General features: G+C 36.8%; 1 protein-coding gene across 1 annotated transcript in view; it reads left to right on the top strand.

Annotated features, from left to right (window-relative positions):
• Nucleotides 1-17483, top strand: part of LOC136034852 (protein KRI1 homolog) — a 180631-nt gene that overhangs the window by 30878 nt on the left and 132270 nt on the right. The window contains exon 4 of the mRNA XM_065716319.1: nucleotides 10452-10603. Within this exon, the coding sequence (XP_065572391.1) occupies nucleotides 10452-10603 (152 nt within the window). The remainder of the gene's footprint in view (nucleotides 1-10451; nucleotides 10604-17483) is intronic.

Here is a 17483-nt window from a genome sequence, read left to right as displayed (position 1 = left end):
TCCGTTTCAAGGCCCTTCAGCCAGGAACTGCAATGGGGGATGAGCTTATATAACAACTTTTTTTCTATAAAAACCTTATATGACCCCTTGACGTAAACTTATAGCCCTTGCCCTGAGGCCTGTGGGGGTTTGTCATCCTCAAAGACATAGTTTTCAGACCTTTCAACTATAGTGTACAAATTGACTATCTCAAAATTTTGACTTGATGTCTCTGGAGAAATGATGGGCATGGGGGGGGTAGCTGACCTCCAATCACTTTCCACTCCTAAAAAGGGCAATAGAACTTCTGGTCATCAATCCAATTAGCCCCCTCCGAAGCATATATGGCCATTCTTTTTATAAAATACTGGATGTGTTTGGGGAAATGGTGGGCCTGGGAGGGGGTTGGTTAACCTCGAGTCACTTTTGACTATTAAAAGGAGCACTACACTGCTGCTACTACTGACAATTCAGCGAAGCAGCAAGCCACCTGAGGCCAACACAGCCTCATACGCTCCTCCTCCATCCCAATCTGTTCAAAGCCTCCCTCTTTATATCCTTCCAGGAAGTTCCCATTTCCTTTAAATGTTTCTTTATGACATCCTCCCACCCCAATTGCAGAAGACCTGCTTTCCATTTAGCCCTTTATGGTTAGCCAAAAAGGACAGTCTTCGGCAATCTGTCGTCCTTCATCCGCAGACTGCGCTCTAGCCATCTCAACCTTTCTCTCATTATAGTAGCCCTAGAAAGTGAGATTGAACCTTAATTTTGTGCAGCCTACTGTTTGAAATGCGGTCAGTCAGCCGGGTACCTAGAACAATCCGTAGGTAATTTCTCTGGAAAACATCTAGTAAATTTTCGTCCGCTTTTCAGAGCGCCCATGCTTCAGAGCCATATTTGACCACTGTCATCACTGTAGCTTCCAATATTCTAATCTTGGTTTGCCGATTTATCTTCCTATTCCTTCAAACTTCTTTTAACTGTGAAAAAAACACCCTGAACCTTGGCTACTCTACTTTTAACATCTTTACTGCCCCCACCATCCTTACTAATAATACTACCAAGGTATGTGAAGCTGCCCACCCGATCAATCTTTTGGTTACCCAACGTCAAATTTTCATCTTCAATTGATCCCAGCTCTAGTGACGTAGTCTTCTTAACATTTATTTTTAAGCCTATTGTAGCACCTTGAACTCGTAAAACCTCTAAATCTAGGATGCTTAAATCATCAGCAGAGTTTTTCCTCTCCATTGAATTCGGTGGTCTCTCATCGCCTTTCCTGTGCTTCTTAAGACAAAATCCATCAACATGATTCATATAATTAGGTTATAGAACACGACCCTGCTTTAATTTAGTATGAAACTAGCTTCTAACCTCATTTCTTAATTTATCTCATACATAACACTAATCACTTGAATGTATTTGTCTGTTTTACCATACAAGGATAAGACCTTTGCTAAAGCTCTTCTATCCACATAATCGAGCCCTTGCTCAATCTATAAAACCAAGGGAAGTAATACTAACTTCCCTTGGAAGTAACACCACTAACTGGGAAGTAACACTTCCCAGTTACTGACCTAAGAGTGGAAATTTGGCCGACACAACCTCAACCTTCTCTAAAATCGTACTGATCTTTTCTGAAAACTTTGTCTACAGCATCTCTCAGTCTAAAAAGTTTCATGTTACTAAGTAATTTTCTACCTACAGAGACTAGACTCACTCTTGTCACCTTTCTTATACAGTGGTTTAATTAAGGTTCTCCTGAAATCCCTAGGTACTTCTCCTTTTTCAAAAATCATATTCATAATCATCAGTAACTTCTTTTTAACCTCAGAGCTGAAGAACCTCATTGAATAACCTCATTGAAGAAGCTCATTTACTAAACTATCTGCATCTGGAGCCTTAATATTTTTCAATCCTGAAAATAAAGTGTGACCCGCAACATTACAAAATAAATCAATGGAATCAAAACACATTTTTTAAGACGGTATTATTGAAAAGTAACCTCTGTTTTTCTCTTTGATTTAACCAACCAATGCTATTAATGCACACTTCTTAGCACGGAAGAATAGGCCAGTAATCTCTCCTTTTCTCTGTGCTTTAACTGTTCTAACTAACCAATGCTGTTATACTTTATAACACGGAAGAATTGGACAGTAATATCTCTTTTTCTCTTTGCTTTAACAGCTTTAACTAATCAATGCTGCTAAAAAGCACTTTTTAACAAGGAAGGATAGGACAGTAATCTCTCTTTTTCTCTTTGCCTTAATTAACGAATGCTGTTAAAGCACACTTTTTAGCAAGAAAGGATAGGTTAGCAGCCTCTTTTTCTCTTTGTTTTAACTGCTTAAACTAAACAATCCAATTAAAGCACACTTTTTAACACGGAATATTAGGACAGTAATTCATTCTTTTGTCTTTGCTTTAACTGCTTTAATTAACAAATGTTGTTAAAGCACACTTTAACACGGGAGAATTGGACAGTAATCTCTCCTTACTTTAAATAACCAATGTCATTAAACCACACTTTTTAACTCGGAAGGATAGTACAGTTTTATGTATTTTTCTCTTTGAGATTAAATGAGAAACAAGTTGTTTTTTTTTTTACTGGATCAAAACAAAAAATATACAGAAATTATTCCGTATATGAAAGGGGTTGTGCCCTCCTCAGTGCCTCGCTCTTTACGCTAAAGTTTGACTGGTTTCTCACAACTCTCCTTTTTAGAACAATAAAAAACTTTATTGTAAAGAGCGAGGCGTTGAGGAGGGGACAACTCCTTTCATATACAGAATAATTTCTGTTCGTTTTAAGTTTAATACCGCTCCTTACTTACAGTTGAAAAATTTGCTTTTTATTTATTTAATTTCTGAACGTTTTTTAATTAATGCATGTTTTGATTGGCTCACCGCACATAAATAATTAAAAAGAAATTTGTATATGTATATATTTTTTTTGTGCTAAATGGCTTTCTTATAGTTTTTTATTAGTAATAAATTTACGTAATTTACAAATTAACTTACGTAACGGAATTCAATATTTGTATGTTTTTATTATGTACTAGCTGTTGGGGTGGCGCTTCGCGCCACCCCAACACCTAGTTGGTGGGCGCTTCGCGCCCCCCCAAGCCCCCCCGCGCGCGTAAGTCGTTACGCGCCATTGTAGTTGTGTCCCTATGTCCCACCTTTGAATATAGATAGATATATATATATATATATATATATATATATATATATATATATATATATATATATATATATATATATATATATATATATATATATATATATATATATATATATATATATATGTTTTTGACTACGTAAAACTTGCGAATATACAACATTCTTTGCTGACCCATTGTCTGTGCATATAAATAGATTGTCAGGTTTACCGACTCTTGAACATGCAACATATAATGGTCAATGGGAAAACAATCCGTATTTAGATCTATACCTCATGATTCTAATGATTGCCCTTGAGCTTTGTTGATGGTGATTGCTAATCGACCATTCCCTGAGTCGCCATCGTCATTTATATATCCCCCTGTGCACCCCGGCGTCCCCTTTGTAGTTATGTCCCTGTGTCCCGGTCGTCATTTATATTCCCTGTGTCCCGGTCGTCATTTGTGTCCCGGTGTCCCAGTCTCTGATTTCTCTTTGAGTGTCCCAGGCGTCATTTATATTCCTTGTGTCCCGGTGTCCCGGTCGTCATTTATATCCCCCTGTGCCCCCCGGCGTCCCCGTTGTAGTTGTGTCATTTATATTCCCTGTGTCCCGGTCGTCATCCCGGTATACATTCGTTTTTGAATTGGTATATGATGAAATAAATTTTTAATTTTTTCCCTTTTTTTCCTTTTAGTTTTTTTTTTATTGGTTTTGACCTTTTTTTAGGTTTTTTAGTTTTTTTCTTTTTTCTTTTTAGTTTTTTTTGAAGTTTTTATCTTTTTAGTTTTTTTATTTTTATTTATATTTTTTTAGTTTTCTTTTTATCCTTTATTTTTCAGTTTTTTTCCTTTTTTTAGTTTTTTTTTTCTTTTTAGTTCTTTTAGTTTTTACCTTTTTTAGTTTTTTTTTAGTTTTTTAGATGAAAATTTTTTTAGTTTTATTGCTTTTTTTCAGTTTTTTATTGGTTTTTACCTTTTTTTTAGCTTTTTTAGTTTTTTTTCGTTTTTTCTTTTTACTTTTTTTTTAGTTTTTATCTTTTTTATTTTTTTATTTTTATTCTTAATTTTTTTTTATTAGTTTTTAGTTTTTTTTTGTAGTTTTTGCCTTTTTTAGTTTTTTCAGTTTTTTTTTAGTTTTTAGATTTTTACCTTTTTTAGCCTAACCAGGATTACCTTTTTTAGCCTAACCAGGATTTGAACCTGGGACCTTCATTCTCCGTTCTGACACCCTCTCTCACCGAGTGACTACTCCAGCATGTTCATTTTGGTGTTTTAAATGGTATATTATTAACCAAATTAATGTGTTTTACAATATACTAAGCATCGTCATAACAAAAATGACGACAACTAATTTCATGACGTCAGTCAACACAGAAATTAAGTTCTGAAATTAAGTCATGAAATTAGTTGCCGTCATTTTTGCTTTGACGGTGACGTCATTCAAGTTATATAAGACATATGTTCACGTAGAAATCTATTAATGTTTAAGTTTACAATGACTGATGAAGATGCTCAAAGAGTCTATGCCAAAAACTTGCTGCTGATAGAGAAAGTAAGAAAAGAAAGCGTGCCGAGGAACTATCAGCAGCAAGTTTTTTGGCATAGACTCTTTGAGCATCTTCATCAGTCATTGTAAACTTAAACATTAATAGATTTCTACGTGAACATATGTCTTATATAACTTGAATGACGTCACCGTCAAAGCAAAAATGACGACAACTAATTTCATGACGTCAGCCGACACAGAAACATGACGTCACCTTAAGAATGACCCCTGAATCACAAAGGCCGTAGAATAAATAGTTGAAATTACTAAAAATACTTTTTTGTGGATGAGGTATTGTGGATGAGACGAACTCCCTTATATACGAATAATTTCTGTTCAGTTTAGGTTCTGATGCTGCTCCTTACTTCTACCTGAAAAAAACTTTTTTTTATTTATTTTCTCATTGTTTTTTTGTTTTTTAATAACGCTAGAAAATCCTGCGGCCCCTTCATGGACATTTTCTTCCCTCGTGATAAATTCTTCCATGGAAAGATCCTCCCACGTAACCCCCTCCCGCTGACCCACCTTTAACGTGAAAAAGTACCCCTGAAAACGTCTGTGCACGTCTCAATAACCATTACTATATGTAAACAATGGTCAAAGTTTGTAACATGCAGCCCCTCCCCCGGGGACTGTGGGGGATTAAGTCGTCCTGAAAGACATAATTATTAGATTTTTCGAATATGCTGAACAAAATGGCTATCTGAAAATTTTGATCCAGTGACTTTGGGAAAAAATGAGTGTGGGAGGGGGCCTAGGGGCCCTCCAATTTCTTTGGTCACTTAAAAAATGCACTTGAACTTTTTCCGTTAGAATGAGCCCTCTCGCGGGATTCTAGGGCATCTGGTCGATTCGATCATCCCTGGGAAAAAAGGCAAAAAAAAAAAACAAAAAAAAAAAAAACAATTAAACACGCATCCGTGATCTGTTTTCTGGCAAAAAAATACAAAATTTCTCATTTTTATAGATAGAAGCTTGAAACTTCTACAGTAGGGTTCTCTGATACGCTGAATCTGATTCTGTGAATTTTGGTAAGATTCCATGACTTTTAGGGGGTGTTTCCCCCTATTTTCTAAAATAAGGCACATTTTCTCTGTCTCGTAACTTTGGTGGGTAAGACTAAACTTGATTTTTTAGCTTAAAGTGAGGAGCAACAATAAAACTTAAACGAAAAGGAATTGTTCGGCATTCGAGTGGGGGGGGACACCTTTTCATGAGCCCTCACTCTTTGCGCTAAAGTCTTAAAGATCTTGAAAAAAATTGTGAAAAAATAAATCAAACTTGTGTAAAGAGCGAGGGTTGAGGAAGGGGCAGCAAACCCTCATATAGGGAATAATTTGTGTTCGTTTGAGAATAAATTCGTTTGCTATATTTAATTTTGACCATTTTTCAATTTAATGCCAGAAAACCCCCTCCTGCGATTTTCCCCATGGAAAATCCCCCCTACCAATAACAAATACTATATGTAAACAATGGACAAGATTTGTAACTTTCGGCCCGTTTCCCAGGAGCTGTGGGGAGTCATGTATTCTCCAAAAGCATAGTTATTGCACCTTTAAACTATACTGAATCAAATGGCTATCTCAAAATCTAAGCGAATGTCTTCGGGGGGAAAGGGGTGCGGAAGGGGGCTATTTGCTCTCCGGTCTTTTTACTCAGTTAAAAAGGGCACCAGAACTTTTAGTTTCCGTTTGAATGATCCCTTTCCCAATCTTCAAGGACCATTGGTGCGGTGCGATCACCCCTGGAAAAAGACAAAACTAAAATGAACACGCATGCGTGATCTTTTTTTCTGGAAAAAAAAAATAAAACATTGTACATTTATGTAGATAGGAACTTGAAAGCTCTACGTTAGGGCTCTCTGATATGTAAAATCTGATGTTGTGATTTTCAGTAAAAATCTCTTGACTTCTTTTGGGCGTTTCCCCCTTTTTTCCAAAAATCAGGCAAATTTTCTTAGGCTCGTAGCTTTTGGTGGGTAGATTAAATTTAGTGAATTTAATATATTTGGAATCAACATAAAAAAGCAAATTTTTGATATGCCAAGTTGTTGTGAAAGTTTTGTTCTTCAAGTTTCGGCTACTATTGGGCCGAGCCTCTCCTATTTATAGTTCGTTACCAGAAACTGTTTGGTTGAATCGAAATAGAGCAGAAACGAATATTCGACTACAGTAAGGTCCCTTTTTTGGTCGTAGGACTGGAAATCTGCCTCGTGAACCAAAATTTTACCCCTATCAGAACCTAGCTTTGCTCTGTATGCTGTAATGTTTGTAGCTCTGTTGTTAGAAGCAATTTATTTCAACGGCCTAACTCTTTTTTGTTTATGAATCTTGTGGCTTTTAATTCTTCTAAGAGCCATGTTAGAGAGGAAAATATATGATTTTTATGGGTTTCAATATACACTATTCACAAGGGCGTATCTAGTATTTTGCTTGGGGAGGGTTTTTTTCGGGGGGTGGATAGGTTTTACAAAAAAAATAACTTTAAAAATGGACCAAAAATATTTAAATGCATTGTTGTCACATTTTTTAGAGTCAGGCAGAAATTTGAGGGGGCGATTTCTTAGGTTTCCTTCTTTATTTGGTGCTTAGGTCGCGACTAGTCACTCATCAGTTTACTTCTTTAACGAGAGTCAAATTTTGCATTTATAATAACCTATTTTCCCTTAATTTTCGTCTCTTCACATGATTCTATGTGCTTTTACGTCTATATTTCGGAGTTTCAGTAACCTCTAAGCTAATTACTTTGTCTTTGTGTCGACTGAATTGTGGAGAATTTTCGACTGTTTCCGAGAGAGAAATGCTGTATAAGAATATTGGATTAATGAAATTCTGTGTTTGGTGGTGTTTTCATTCTCCCCTTTTTTATGCTCCTTTAAAGCTCTGAATGAGAAGAGTTTGAGTGACCAAAGTAGTGAAATGTGTTAAGAAGATTCGCCTCCTACCATTGGGAAAAGCTGATCAGGAAGTTTACTGATCCTCCGTTGATTGCCTTCATTTTGGGTCTTTTTCTGTTATGATTTATTTTAACGAAAGCTCTGCGTGCTTGAATTACCAAGGACGTTAAAATAAAATCATTTTTTACCCGCAGGACTCATCTATGTCTAGTTAGGCCTGAAAACTGGGATTTTCTAAGATTTTCCTTTTGGCTGTTTCAAAATTGGGAAAAAGTGTTGTCATGCCAAAGCGTGAAAATTAACAAGCAAAACTGGTCAGTTCAATCTGACAACGCTTTTGGTCCGTAAAAATCTAAACATTAACATAGTGTGGATTCCTAAAGATAATCAAACCTTCAATTGAAAGATACATCTTAAGGAGTTTTCTGCTATGTGATTTTAGTTTAATTTTTGCTGTTTTTTCTTTCTACCAACATTTCTTTTCTCAAATTTTAGTGCTTACTATTACCAAAAAATGCAAAACTGCATATGGAAGTCATTTTTATTAAAAATTAGATTCCCATTTTACCTTATTTTTAAAGATATAAATGATTGTGTAGGTTTCCACTTAACCAAAAATTTGACGTACCAAGGACATGAAAATAAAATCATGTTTTACCCCCAGGATTTGACTATAAATTGTGACATTTTTTGGTCAACATCACATTTTCACCAGTGTTGGCATGCCGAACAGTAAAAAAAAAAAAAAAAAATAAGCGTAACTGGTTAGTTGTATTCAACAACGCTGTTTGTCCGTAAAATTCAAATATGAACATTCCATGAATTCCTAAAGACAACTAGAGCTTCAATGGAAAAATACAGCTTCTTAAATGGTTTGTATTCATGTGATTTTAGCGTATTTCATGCTGATTTTTCATCAACGTTTCTTTTCTTAAATTTTAGTGCCTACTACTATCAAAGAGTGCATATATGCTTATGGAGGTCGTTTCTATTAGACTTTCATTTTGCCAAATTTCTTAAGATATGTGTGGTTGTGTCTTGATTCGAACAATCCCATTTCGTATACACTGTCCATGGTACTTCAGAAATTTGAGCTGAAATGAAAAACGAATCCTCTTTTGGTATTAAAAAGTGTGCCTGACCGCTCATCTGTTCAACGCCCTAGGCCTTAAGGAGTAACTGACAGTAGTGTGTGCATCTCCTGGTCAATCATCGGTTGACTTTTCTGTTGCGCGTAAAATTGGTCAGACAAATGGAACGTTTCCCTTTTCAATATTGATAATACGCCTGGACGGTCATCAGCTTGCTTTTTCATGGAGAGAAAGAATTTTGTATTAAGAAACTGCCCATTTTTCACAATTTTTGCACTCTCTAACGTAATCGCTTGCCTTTATGTCTAACGAACCATGGGGAATTTGTGTCTGTTCCCAAGAGAGGAATAATGCATGAAAAATTAACTTAATGAAGTTCTTTCTTTGATGGTGCTTCCATTTCTTCCCCTCTTTTTGTAGGTTTCTTTGAAGCCAAGAAGAAGTGTTAAATTTCAATAGACTAGTTCCATTTTGACTTGAGGATCTTTTGGACCATATAGACAGGAGTTGAATACAGAATGTATTTTAAGAGTAAATATTTTTAATTGGAGTCTTAAACAGGATTCATGTCATAAAAAAATACATCATCCTGATTTATGTTTATATATATATATATATATATATATATATATATATATATATATATACATAAGTCTGCAAACCTAGAATATTGGAAGCTACAGTGATGACAGTGGTCAAATATGGTTCTGAAGCATGGGCGCTCCGAAAAGCAGATGAAAATTTACTAGATGTTTTCCAAAGAAATTGCCTACGGATTGCTCTGGGTATCCGGCTGACTGACCGTATTTCAAACAGTAGGTTGTACGAAAAAAGTGGTTCAATCCCGCTTTCTAGGGCTATAATGAAAGAAAGGTTGAGATGGCTAGGCCACGTTCTACGGATGAAGGATGACAGATTACCGAAGATCGTCCTTTTTGACCAACCGTCTGGGGCTACACGGAAAGCAGGTCGTCCTTGTCTGGGTTGGGAGGATGTTATAAATAAAGATTTAAAGGAAATGGGAACTTCCTGAGAGGGTGTAAAGAGGGAGGCTTTAAATAGATTAGGTTGGAGGAGGAGCGTGCGCAGTGTGTTGGCCTCAGGCGGCTTGGTGCTGCAGTGAGTTATTAGTAGTAGTAGTATATATATATATATATATATATATATATATATATATATATATATATATATATATATATATATATATATATATATATACAAAAATGACTCCTTTTGCAGGGTCCTCTCACTTTGCGCGATTGACAGTTGGGGCCATAAAATGGAGCATGATTCAATTCTAGGTGCTGTTGCCGAAAGTGTCCCTGAAATTACTCATGGCTGTTACTGCCAGATGTCTAGAATTTGACCCTTCTCCTTTAGGGATCGAATGGACATTACCACACCTTGTTGAGTGTTCTATGTATTTTTTTAGATATAAATAATTTATCCTGTTTTCTTCAATCCTTTTTTCATATTTTTAAGAATCTTTATGGAGAATTTCAGGCTTCACCAGATTTAAGTTTCAAGCTTCAACAGATTTAACTTCCTTTTGATTGTATGTGCACCTGGGCGGCCGAAATAACTTCATTTATCTGTAGTATTTGTTTTATCGGGATTATCATATTTGCACTAAATATAAGAGACTGCATAGTTCTATTTAATCTATTTATCATGTCTAGTTTTACTTTATATTCTTCTCTTCAAGAAACAAAATGCGAATTATTGTTTTTTAGTGAGTAACAAACATTTTATGTATCTAAATATAACTTTTACAGGTAATGAATGGACTTCCTCAGAAAAACAGAGCAAGGGTTATTTTGAAGAACAAGAAGAAATAAAGAAAAATTTAAAGCGTTTGGTTGACGAGTCTGACGAAGATGAAAGTGAAGATCTTCTAGTAGTTCGAAAAAAATCGGATAAAGAAAAGGTAAATGCTTGTATTTATTTGCCCTTTTGACAGCTCAAGATTTTTTTTTTCCAGAAGTAGATATATGAGTAGTGATGCCAAGATGGGTTTAACCGGAGCCCCATGCCTTTGAATCGCAGCCCGGACACTTTTTAAGGAACTTCTTCATGACACAGGTCCATGCTACGTCATAGAGAATGTTTTCTAAGAAATGCAGGTGCATGTTACGTAATAGGGATTGCTTACTTTTGGTTGTTACGTAATAGGGGGTGTTTTTCTTTGATTGTTACTTAATAGGAACTGTTTTCTTCGAGTTGCAGGTGCTTGTTACATTAGAGAGAGCGTTCTTTTCTTAAAAAGCTGAGAAGGGCCTGGGGAAAACCTTCAGGGGCCCGCTAGTTGAGAACTTGAAAGGCGCCGGACCTAGCGAGAAATTCCACCGGGCCCTTATCAATCTTTTCCACCAGGGTCCCTAGAAACCCTTTTCATCGAGAGGGGGGTCCCAAACCTAGCAACCTTTTCTGCCGGGAGGACTCTAACAGTCAATTCTACAGGGACCCTAACAGTGAATTCTACGGGGGCCCTACCGCGCAATTCCAACGAGGGGCCCTAGTAGTCAATCTCACTGGACCCCCAAACAAAACCTAAACACCGGGCCCCTGGTGTCTAATTTCACTGGGTGCCCTAGCATCAAATTCCAACGGAGGTCATAACATCCAATTTCACCGAGGTTCCTAGATCCAATTCCAACGATGGGCCCTAGCAATCAATTTAAACGGGGGACCCTAGCATTCAATTCCAACGAGGCCCATTGCAAGCAATTCCAACGGGGGGAAGGAGGCCCTAGCAGTCAATTTCAACGGAAACCCTAGCATCCAATTCCATCGGCGGGCCCCCTAGAAACCAATTCCAACGGTGCCCTAGTATCCAATCCCACGTGGAGACTCCATAGCAATCAATTTCACCAACAAGTCATTTTTCAAGACGTTTCAAAATTTTTTTTGATGTTATGTGATAGGAGAACATTTACTTGTGTTAAGGAAGATGCAATCTCGCAGGACATGCTAGACTTCAGGGACCCGGGGGGACCACCCCTTGTAACTGGGGTAGGGAGACACACGCGCGGGTTGTTATATAATACTTTAAGAGATTTCATTTTCTTTCAAGACGTTTTTTTCACGGAACCATTAAAATCTAAACATTTTCTGTCTCCAGTAGGATTCGAAGGGGATTCCTCTCAATGCGATTAAATGCTAGACAGAAGGGCTACGAAAGCCTTTCCAAAATTTTAATTCGAGGAATAAATAATAATTCATATTTCGCATAATCTCGTTAGACATAAATTTAAACCACATTAAGATTTGTTGAGGGCTTTTAATGAAAATGCCTCGTTTTTTCACTGAGCGTTAGATTTCAGCCCCCTCCCACCTCTGTCAAAAAAACTTTTACCCCCGAGAATTTAATGAAAATGCCTCGTTTGTTTGAACCAAGACTAAGTATTCCTGGTTGACAAGCGCACATTTGAATAAAATTTTCTCTGCATATTTCAAATAATCTTGTTTGTGGTAAATTTAAGCCACATTAAGATATGGCACACAATGGCATGAATGAGATGGAATATCACGTTAGGAGAGGAGGGGGGCTTGCAAAAAAACAAATCAATGGACTAAGCATAATTGTATCGAGAAAATATCTGAGAATGCCTTAGGAATGATAATATGTATCACAGTGCTGCCACGGGCCATCCAAACGTTGCCATGGTGGCGTGAATTGCCGTGGTGGGCATCACGTTTAGGTGTGGCTTGTAAAACACAAATCAATGGACTTTAAGCATAATTTTGTTAAGAAAGTATCTGAAAATGCCTTAGGAATGATAATACGTATCACAAAGATGGCACGGGGCCAGCCACATGGTAATGTGAATTGCCTTGGTGGGAATCACTTTAAGGGGTGGCTTGCGAAAACACGAATCAATAGGCTTTAAGTATCATTTTATCAAGGAATTATCTGTTAAATGTCTTAGGAATGATAATACGGATTATAGGGATGTCATGGCACAGCCGGATATTGCCACGGTGGTGTGAATTGCCGTGGGGGAGGCATTACGTTGAGTTTAGGGCTTGCAAAAACACGAACGAATGGACTTGAAGCATAATTTTGTCAAGAAAATATCTAGAAAATGTCTTAGGAATAAAAATACGTATCATAGGGATGCCACGGGCCCGCCACATATAGCCATGGTGGCGTTAATTGTTCTTGGAGGGGGGGTATAGCGTCAGGCTTTTGTTTGCAAAAGCATAAATCAATGAACTTTAACCGGAATTTTATCAAGAAAATATCAGATAATGTCTCAGGAATGATAATATGTACCACAGGAGTGGCACGGTCCAGCCACATAGTGCCATGGTGGCTTAAATTGCCTAGACTAACATTTTGTAAGCTTAAAGTTAAGCTGGGAGGGGCTGAAATCTAACCCTCAGTCAATAAAAATGAAACGATGCATTTTCATTATAAGCCCTAAAAAATATCTTAACCCGGGTTGAATTTACCTCTAACGAGATTATGCGAATTATGAATAGAAACTATTATTCAAATATCCGCTTGTCAACCAGGAATGCTTAGTCTTGGTTCAAAGAAACGAAGCATTTTCATTAAATCCTCGGGGGTAAAAGTTTTTTTGACAGAGGAAGGGGGGCTGAAATCTGACGCTCAGTAAAAAAAAAAGAGGCATTTCCATTAAAAGCCCTCAAAAAAATCTTAATGAGGTTTAAATTTACCTCTAACGAGATTATGCGAAATATGAAGAGAAAATATTATTCAAATGTGCGCTTGTCAACCAGGAATGCATAGTGTTGGCTCAAAGAACCGAGGCGTTTTAATTAAAAGCTCTCAGAAATAGCCGAATTCAAAAGTGTGTCTCTTTTTCTTGCAAGGTGCGTCTAGTAGAGCAAAAATCAATAGCACAGGGATGCTTGTGCTCTCATGTCGATAGGGTTGGAAACATTCGAATCATTTAACCGTTCTAGTATGCGGGAACAGGGGGGGTTCTCCTTGCATGCAATAGGTTATCATGTAGAAAGTATTCCTCGAATCAAAATATTGGAAAGGCTTTCATAATCCTCCTGTCTAGCTCTCCATTTCATTGAGGGGGAATCCCTTCGAATCCCTAGTGCAGACAAAAAATCTTTCGATTATAATGGTTCCCTGAAAAAATGTCTTGAAAGAAAATGGAATCTCTTAAAGTATTATCTAACAACCCACGTGTGTGTCCACCCATTTACAAGCGGGGGTCCCCCACGGGTCCTTGAAGTTTAGCATGTCGTGCGAGATTGCGTCTTCCTCAAGACAAGTAAACATTCCCCTATTACAGAACATCCAAAGAAATCTCGAAAATTGAAAGAAACTTAAAGTATTATGTAACAACCCACGTGCGTGTCCGTCGTGCGTGGGCTCCGTCTAAATTGGTTGCTAGGGAGGCCCCTGAAGGAATTGGATTCAAGGGCCCGTGTTGGAATCAACTGCTAGGCCCCCTCCCTCTATTGGAATCGTTTGCTTGGGGCCCTGCTGGAATTGACTGCTATGCCCTCCCCTTTAGAATTGGATATTTGCCCCCCCCCCTACCCCCGGTGAAATTGGATGCTATGACTCCCTTTCAAACGGATTTTAGGGCACCAAGTGAAATTGTATGTTAGGGTTCCGGTGGTTAGGTTAGGGAGGCAGGTGAGATTGAATGCTAGGGTCCCTACTGGAATTGCTCATTAGGGTCCCGGTTGAATCGGTTGCTAGGGTCCTTCGTTAGAATTGCTCGCTAGGGCCCCCTTACAATTGACTGTTAGGGTCCCCCGGTTGGAAAAGGTTGCTAGGTTAGATTAGGGGTAAAGGCAGGGGGGATTCAATTTTTGAATAGTGGTGTCCAGGCTTAGGGCTTGAAATGTCCATCTCAACTTCTAGTTCTGAAATGTGTATTACGTTGTTAGATGTTTTTGTTAGTGTAGAGCGAACTTGGCACCTTTACACAGTAGACAAGTCAGGGCTGCTGTCTAGGGGCTCCAAGCATGGGGGGTGTACTTCTAAACAGCTTCTTAGACCATATTGCCTTTCCATTCATGCTTAAAATGAAATCAAAGTGCATAGGCGTGAAATTTTTAATTGAGACAGTGAACTTAAAAACAAAAAAGTAATCGTTTTGTACGATTACTAATAAAAATTTAAATATTTCGGCTCGACGCCCGACAACCATTACCAACGAAAAACAAATTAAAATTGTTTTTTAATTAATAAACTAAATATTTTTAGTTGATAATTTATAATTATTAGCCAAATTAAACAAAATAATTTATTTTTAAAAATTACATAAAAAGATGTGAAACACGCAGAAACTCTGAACAGGAAAAAAAAGAACTCGCGTATGATAAACTTTAGCTGTTGTTTTTAAATTAAATCTGATATGGCTATCATACAAAAGCCAAGTTAGTAGAACCACCGTATTGTACTCTATTGTATTTTGTTTATATTATATTATGTCCGTGGTTGTCTTCTGATATAAGGTTTTGATAAAATGAAGCAATCTTTTTCTGTAAAAACATATTGCATATAAGCTAGTTTAAATCAGTTAGGATGAGAAAAGGTTTAAGGTTTTTTAATATAAGTATTATTGAAAAGTTGAATGATTTTTGTCGTGTACTATCTTGCGGAATGACGTTGACATTTATCGGCAGATTCGAATCGACGTGATCGATTCTTACATGAATTGGAAAAAAACAAGTTTTTTCAACTGAAAGTAAGGAACACCTTTAAAACTTAAAATGAATAGAATTTGTTATGAGGGATTGCCCCCTCTTCAATATCTCGATCTTTACGCTAAAGTTAAAAAAACTTTAGCTTAAAGAGCGATGTATTCAGGAGGGGGCAACCCCCTCATATATATAATATTTTCTGTTTGTTTTAAGTTTTAATGTTGTTCCTTACTTTCAGTAAAAAAAACTTGTTTCTTTAATTTAATCTCTGATCGTTTTTTAAATAATACCAGGAAATCTGGCTTCTCCTTAGTGGAAAATTCTTTTCCCCCCACGAAAAATTCTTCCATGGAAACATCCTCCCATGTAATTCCCCCTCCACCAGAAATATCACCCCAAAATATATGCATACCTCCCAATAACCAATATTCTATGTAAACAATGCATGAATTTCACAGCTTGCAGCCCTTCCACCCAGACTCTGTAAGGTTAAGTCATCCTCAAAGACATAGTTATTAGGGTTTTCGACTATGTTGAACAAAATGGATATCTCAAAATTTTCATTGGATGACTTTGGGTATGAAAGGGGTGCAGGAGGGGGGGCTAACTGCCCTCCTATATTTCCGTTCACTTAAAACAGCTTTAGAACTTTTGATTTCCGATCAAACAAGCCCTATCTCGATCCTTTAGGATCACTGATTCAATACGGTCACTCCTGAAAAAAAAAGAAAGAAAAATAAACACGCATCCGTAATATTTCTTCTGGGAAAAAATGCCAAATTCCACATATTCGTACATATGTGCTTGAAACCTCTAGAGTTGGGTTCTCTGGTATTCTGAATATGATGGTGTCATTTTCAAAACAGCAAGATCACTTGCTATTTTTAGTGTATTTCCCTCCCTTCTCGAAAATTGGGCATGAAAATTGGTGGGTAACATTACGCTTGATGAATTTTATGTACTTTAAAGAAGCACCGAAATTCGATTCATTTGTAGTTTTTTGGCCATTGGTATAAAGGCTATCGGATGTGGAACTATTTATCATCATTATTTGTATGTTTTTGTAATTTCCTTATTTAGCTTTTGTGTATTTTTTCTATCTTTTTATGTTATTTTATATTATTACAAAAAAATATGATATAAAATGTCTATAAAAAAATCTTAACATATTTTTAACTTGAAATACGCTTATGCGTGGGTGGAAACCTAATTATGCGCCTGAGTTTCTTTTTATTTTCATTTCAAAGTTGATTTTCCTTATTATGACGCTTTAGAAAAACTTCCATTGAAGAGTTTAGCATGTCATTCCTATTTTCAAAGCCATGGAAAATTGCTAAAATTGAAAAAATAAGACTTAGTTAAGCTGCCTATATAACAGTTTCAATTTTATTTTCTCTTTTTTTCTCTAAATGAAGATCTTAGCCCTTTTATTTTTGTACTGACTTTCCATCGTCATGGAGATAGGGCATCAGAAATATTTTGTACGACGAGGTAAGCTAGAGTATTCCAGATTCGTGTTTTAAACGTAGCTTTCTTATTGCGTACATAGTCATAATGAAAAAGATAAAGAAAAAATCAAGATAAAAAGGCAGGCTGGTGCCATTTATACTATCCGCTTCTACAGCACAGGTCTATGGTGGAACAATCCCCGAGATTCTCCGATTCCAGTGCTAATCCTGATTCCTTCTCGGTGTCTTAATTCTGAATTTCAGACTTCCAACTTCTGAACAGTTGTCGCTTTAATTGTATCGATAATAAGCATGAGACTTTATGTGGCTGGGTCACCTAATCAGTCTTGTTTTCTGATCGGTCAAGGTTTCTGATCCAACAGCTGACTGTTATCTGTAATTTTCTGTTCTTTTGTTGTTTTTGGTTGCTGTTTCCGTGATATAGCCAGAAAGACCACAAACAAATGCCTATGGACCCTCGAAAAGGCTGCATTTTTTTTTCAGTAATTTTTCCTTGCTTGTTTGCCAAGACTAGCAGCACCTCCCGGTTATGTCAATTCAATGGTTTGTATATATGAAACTCCGTAGTAATTGGTTATGTTATCTATAGCTGTCATGTCATTAATAAAAAATAAAAAAATTGGCTCATTAATTGTTGGCTTATTAATTGACATGACAACTATCCTAGTCAAGGACGAAGGAAGAGGGTTGGTTTAC

Source organism: Artemia franciscana, chromosome 13, assembly GCF_032884065.1.
Source record: "Artemia franciscana chromosome 13, ASM3288406v1, whole genome shotgun sequence".
In the NCBI taxonomy this organism is placed as follows: Eukaryota; Metazoa; Arthropoda; class Branchiopoda; order Anostraca; family Artemiidae; genus Artemia; species Artemia franciscana.
Note: the sequence above shows the minus strand (reverse complement) of the source record. Positions and strands in the feature narration are given on the sequence as shown.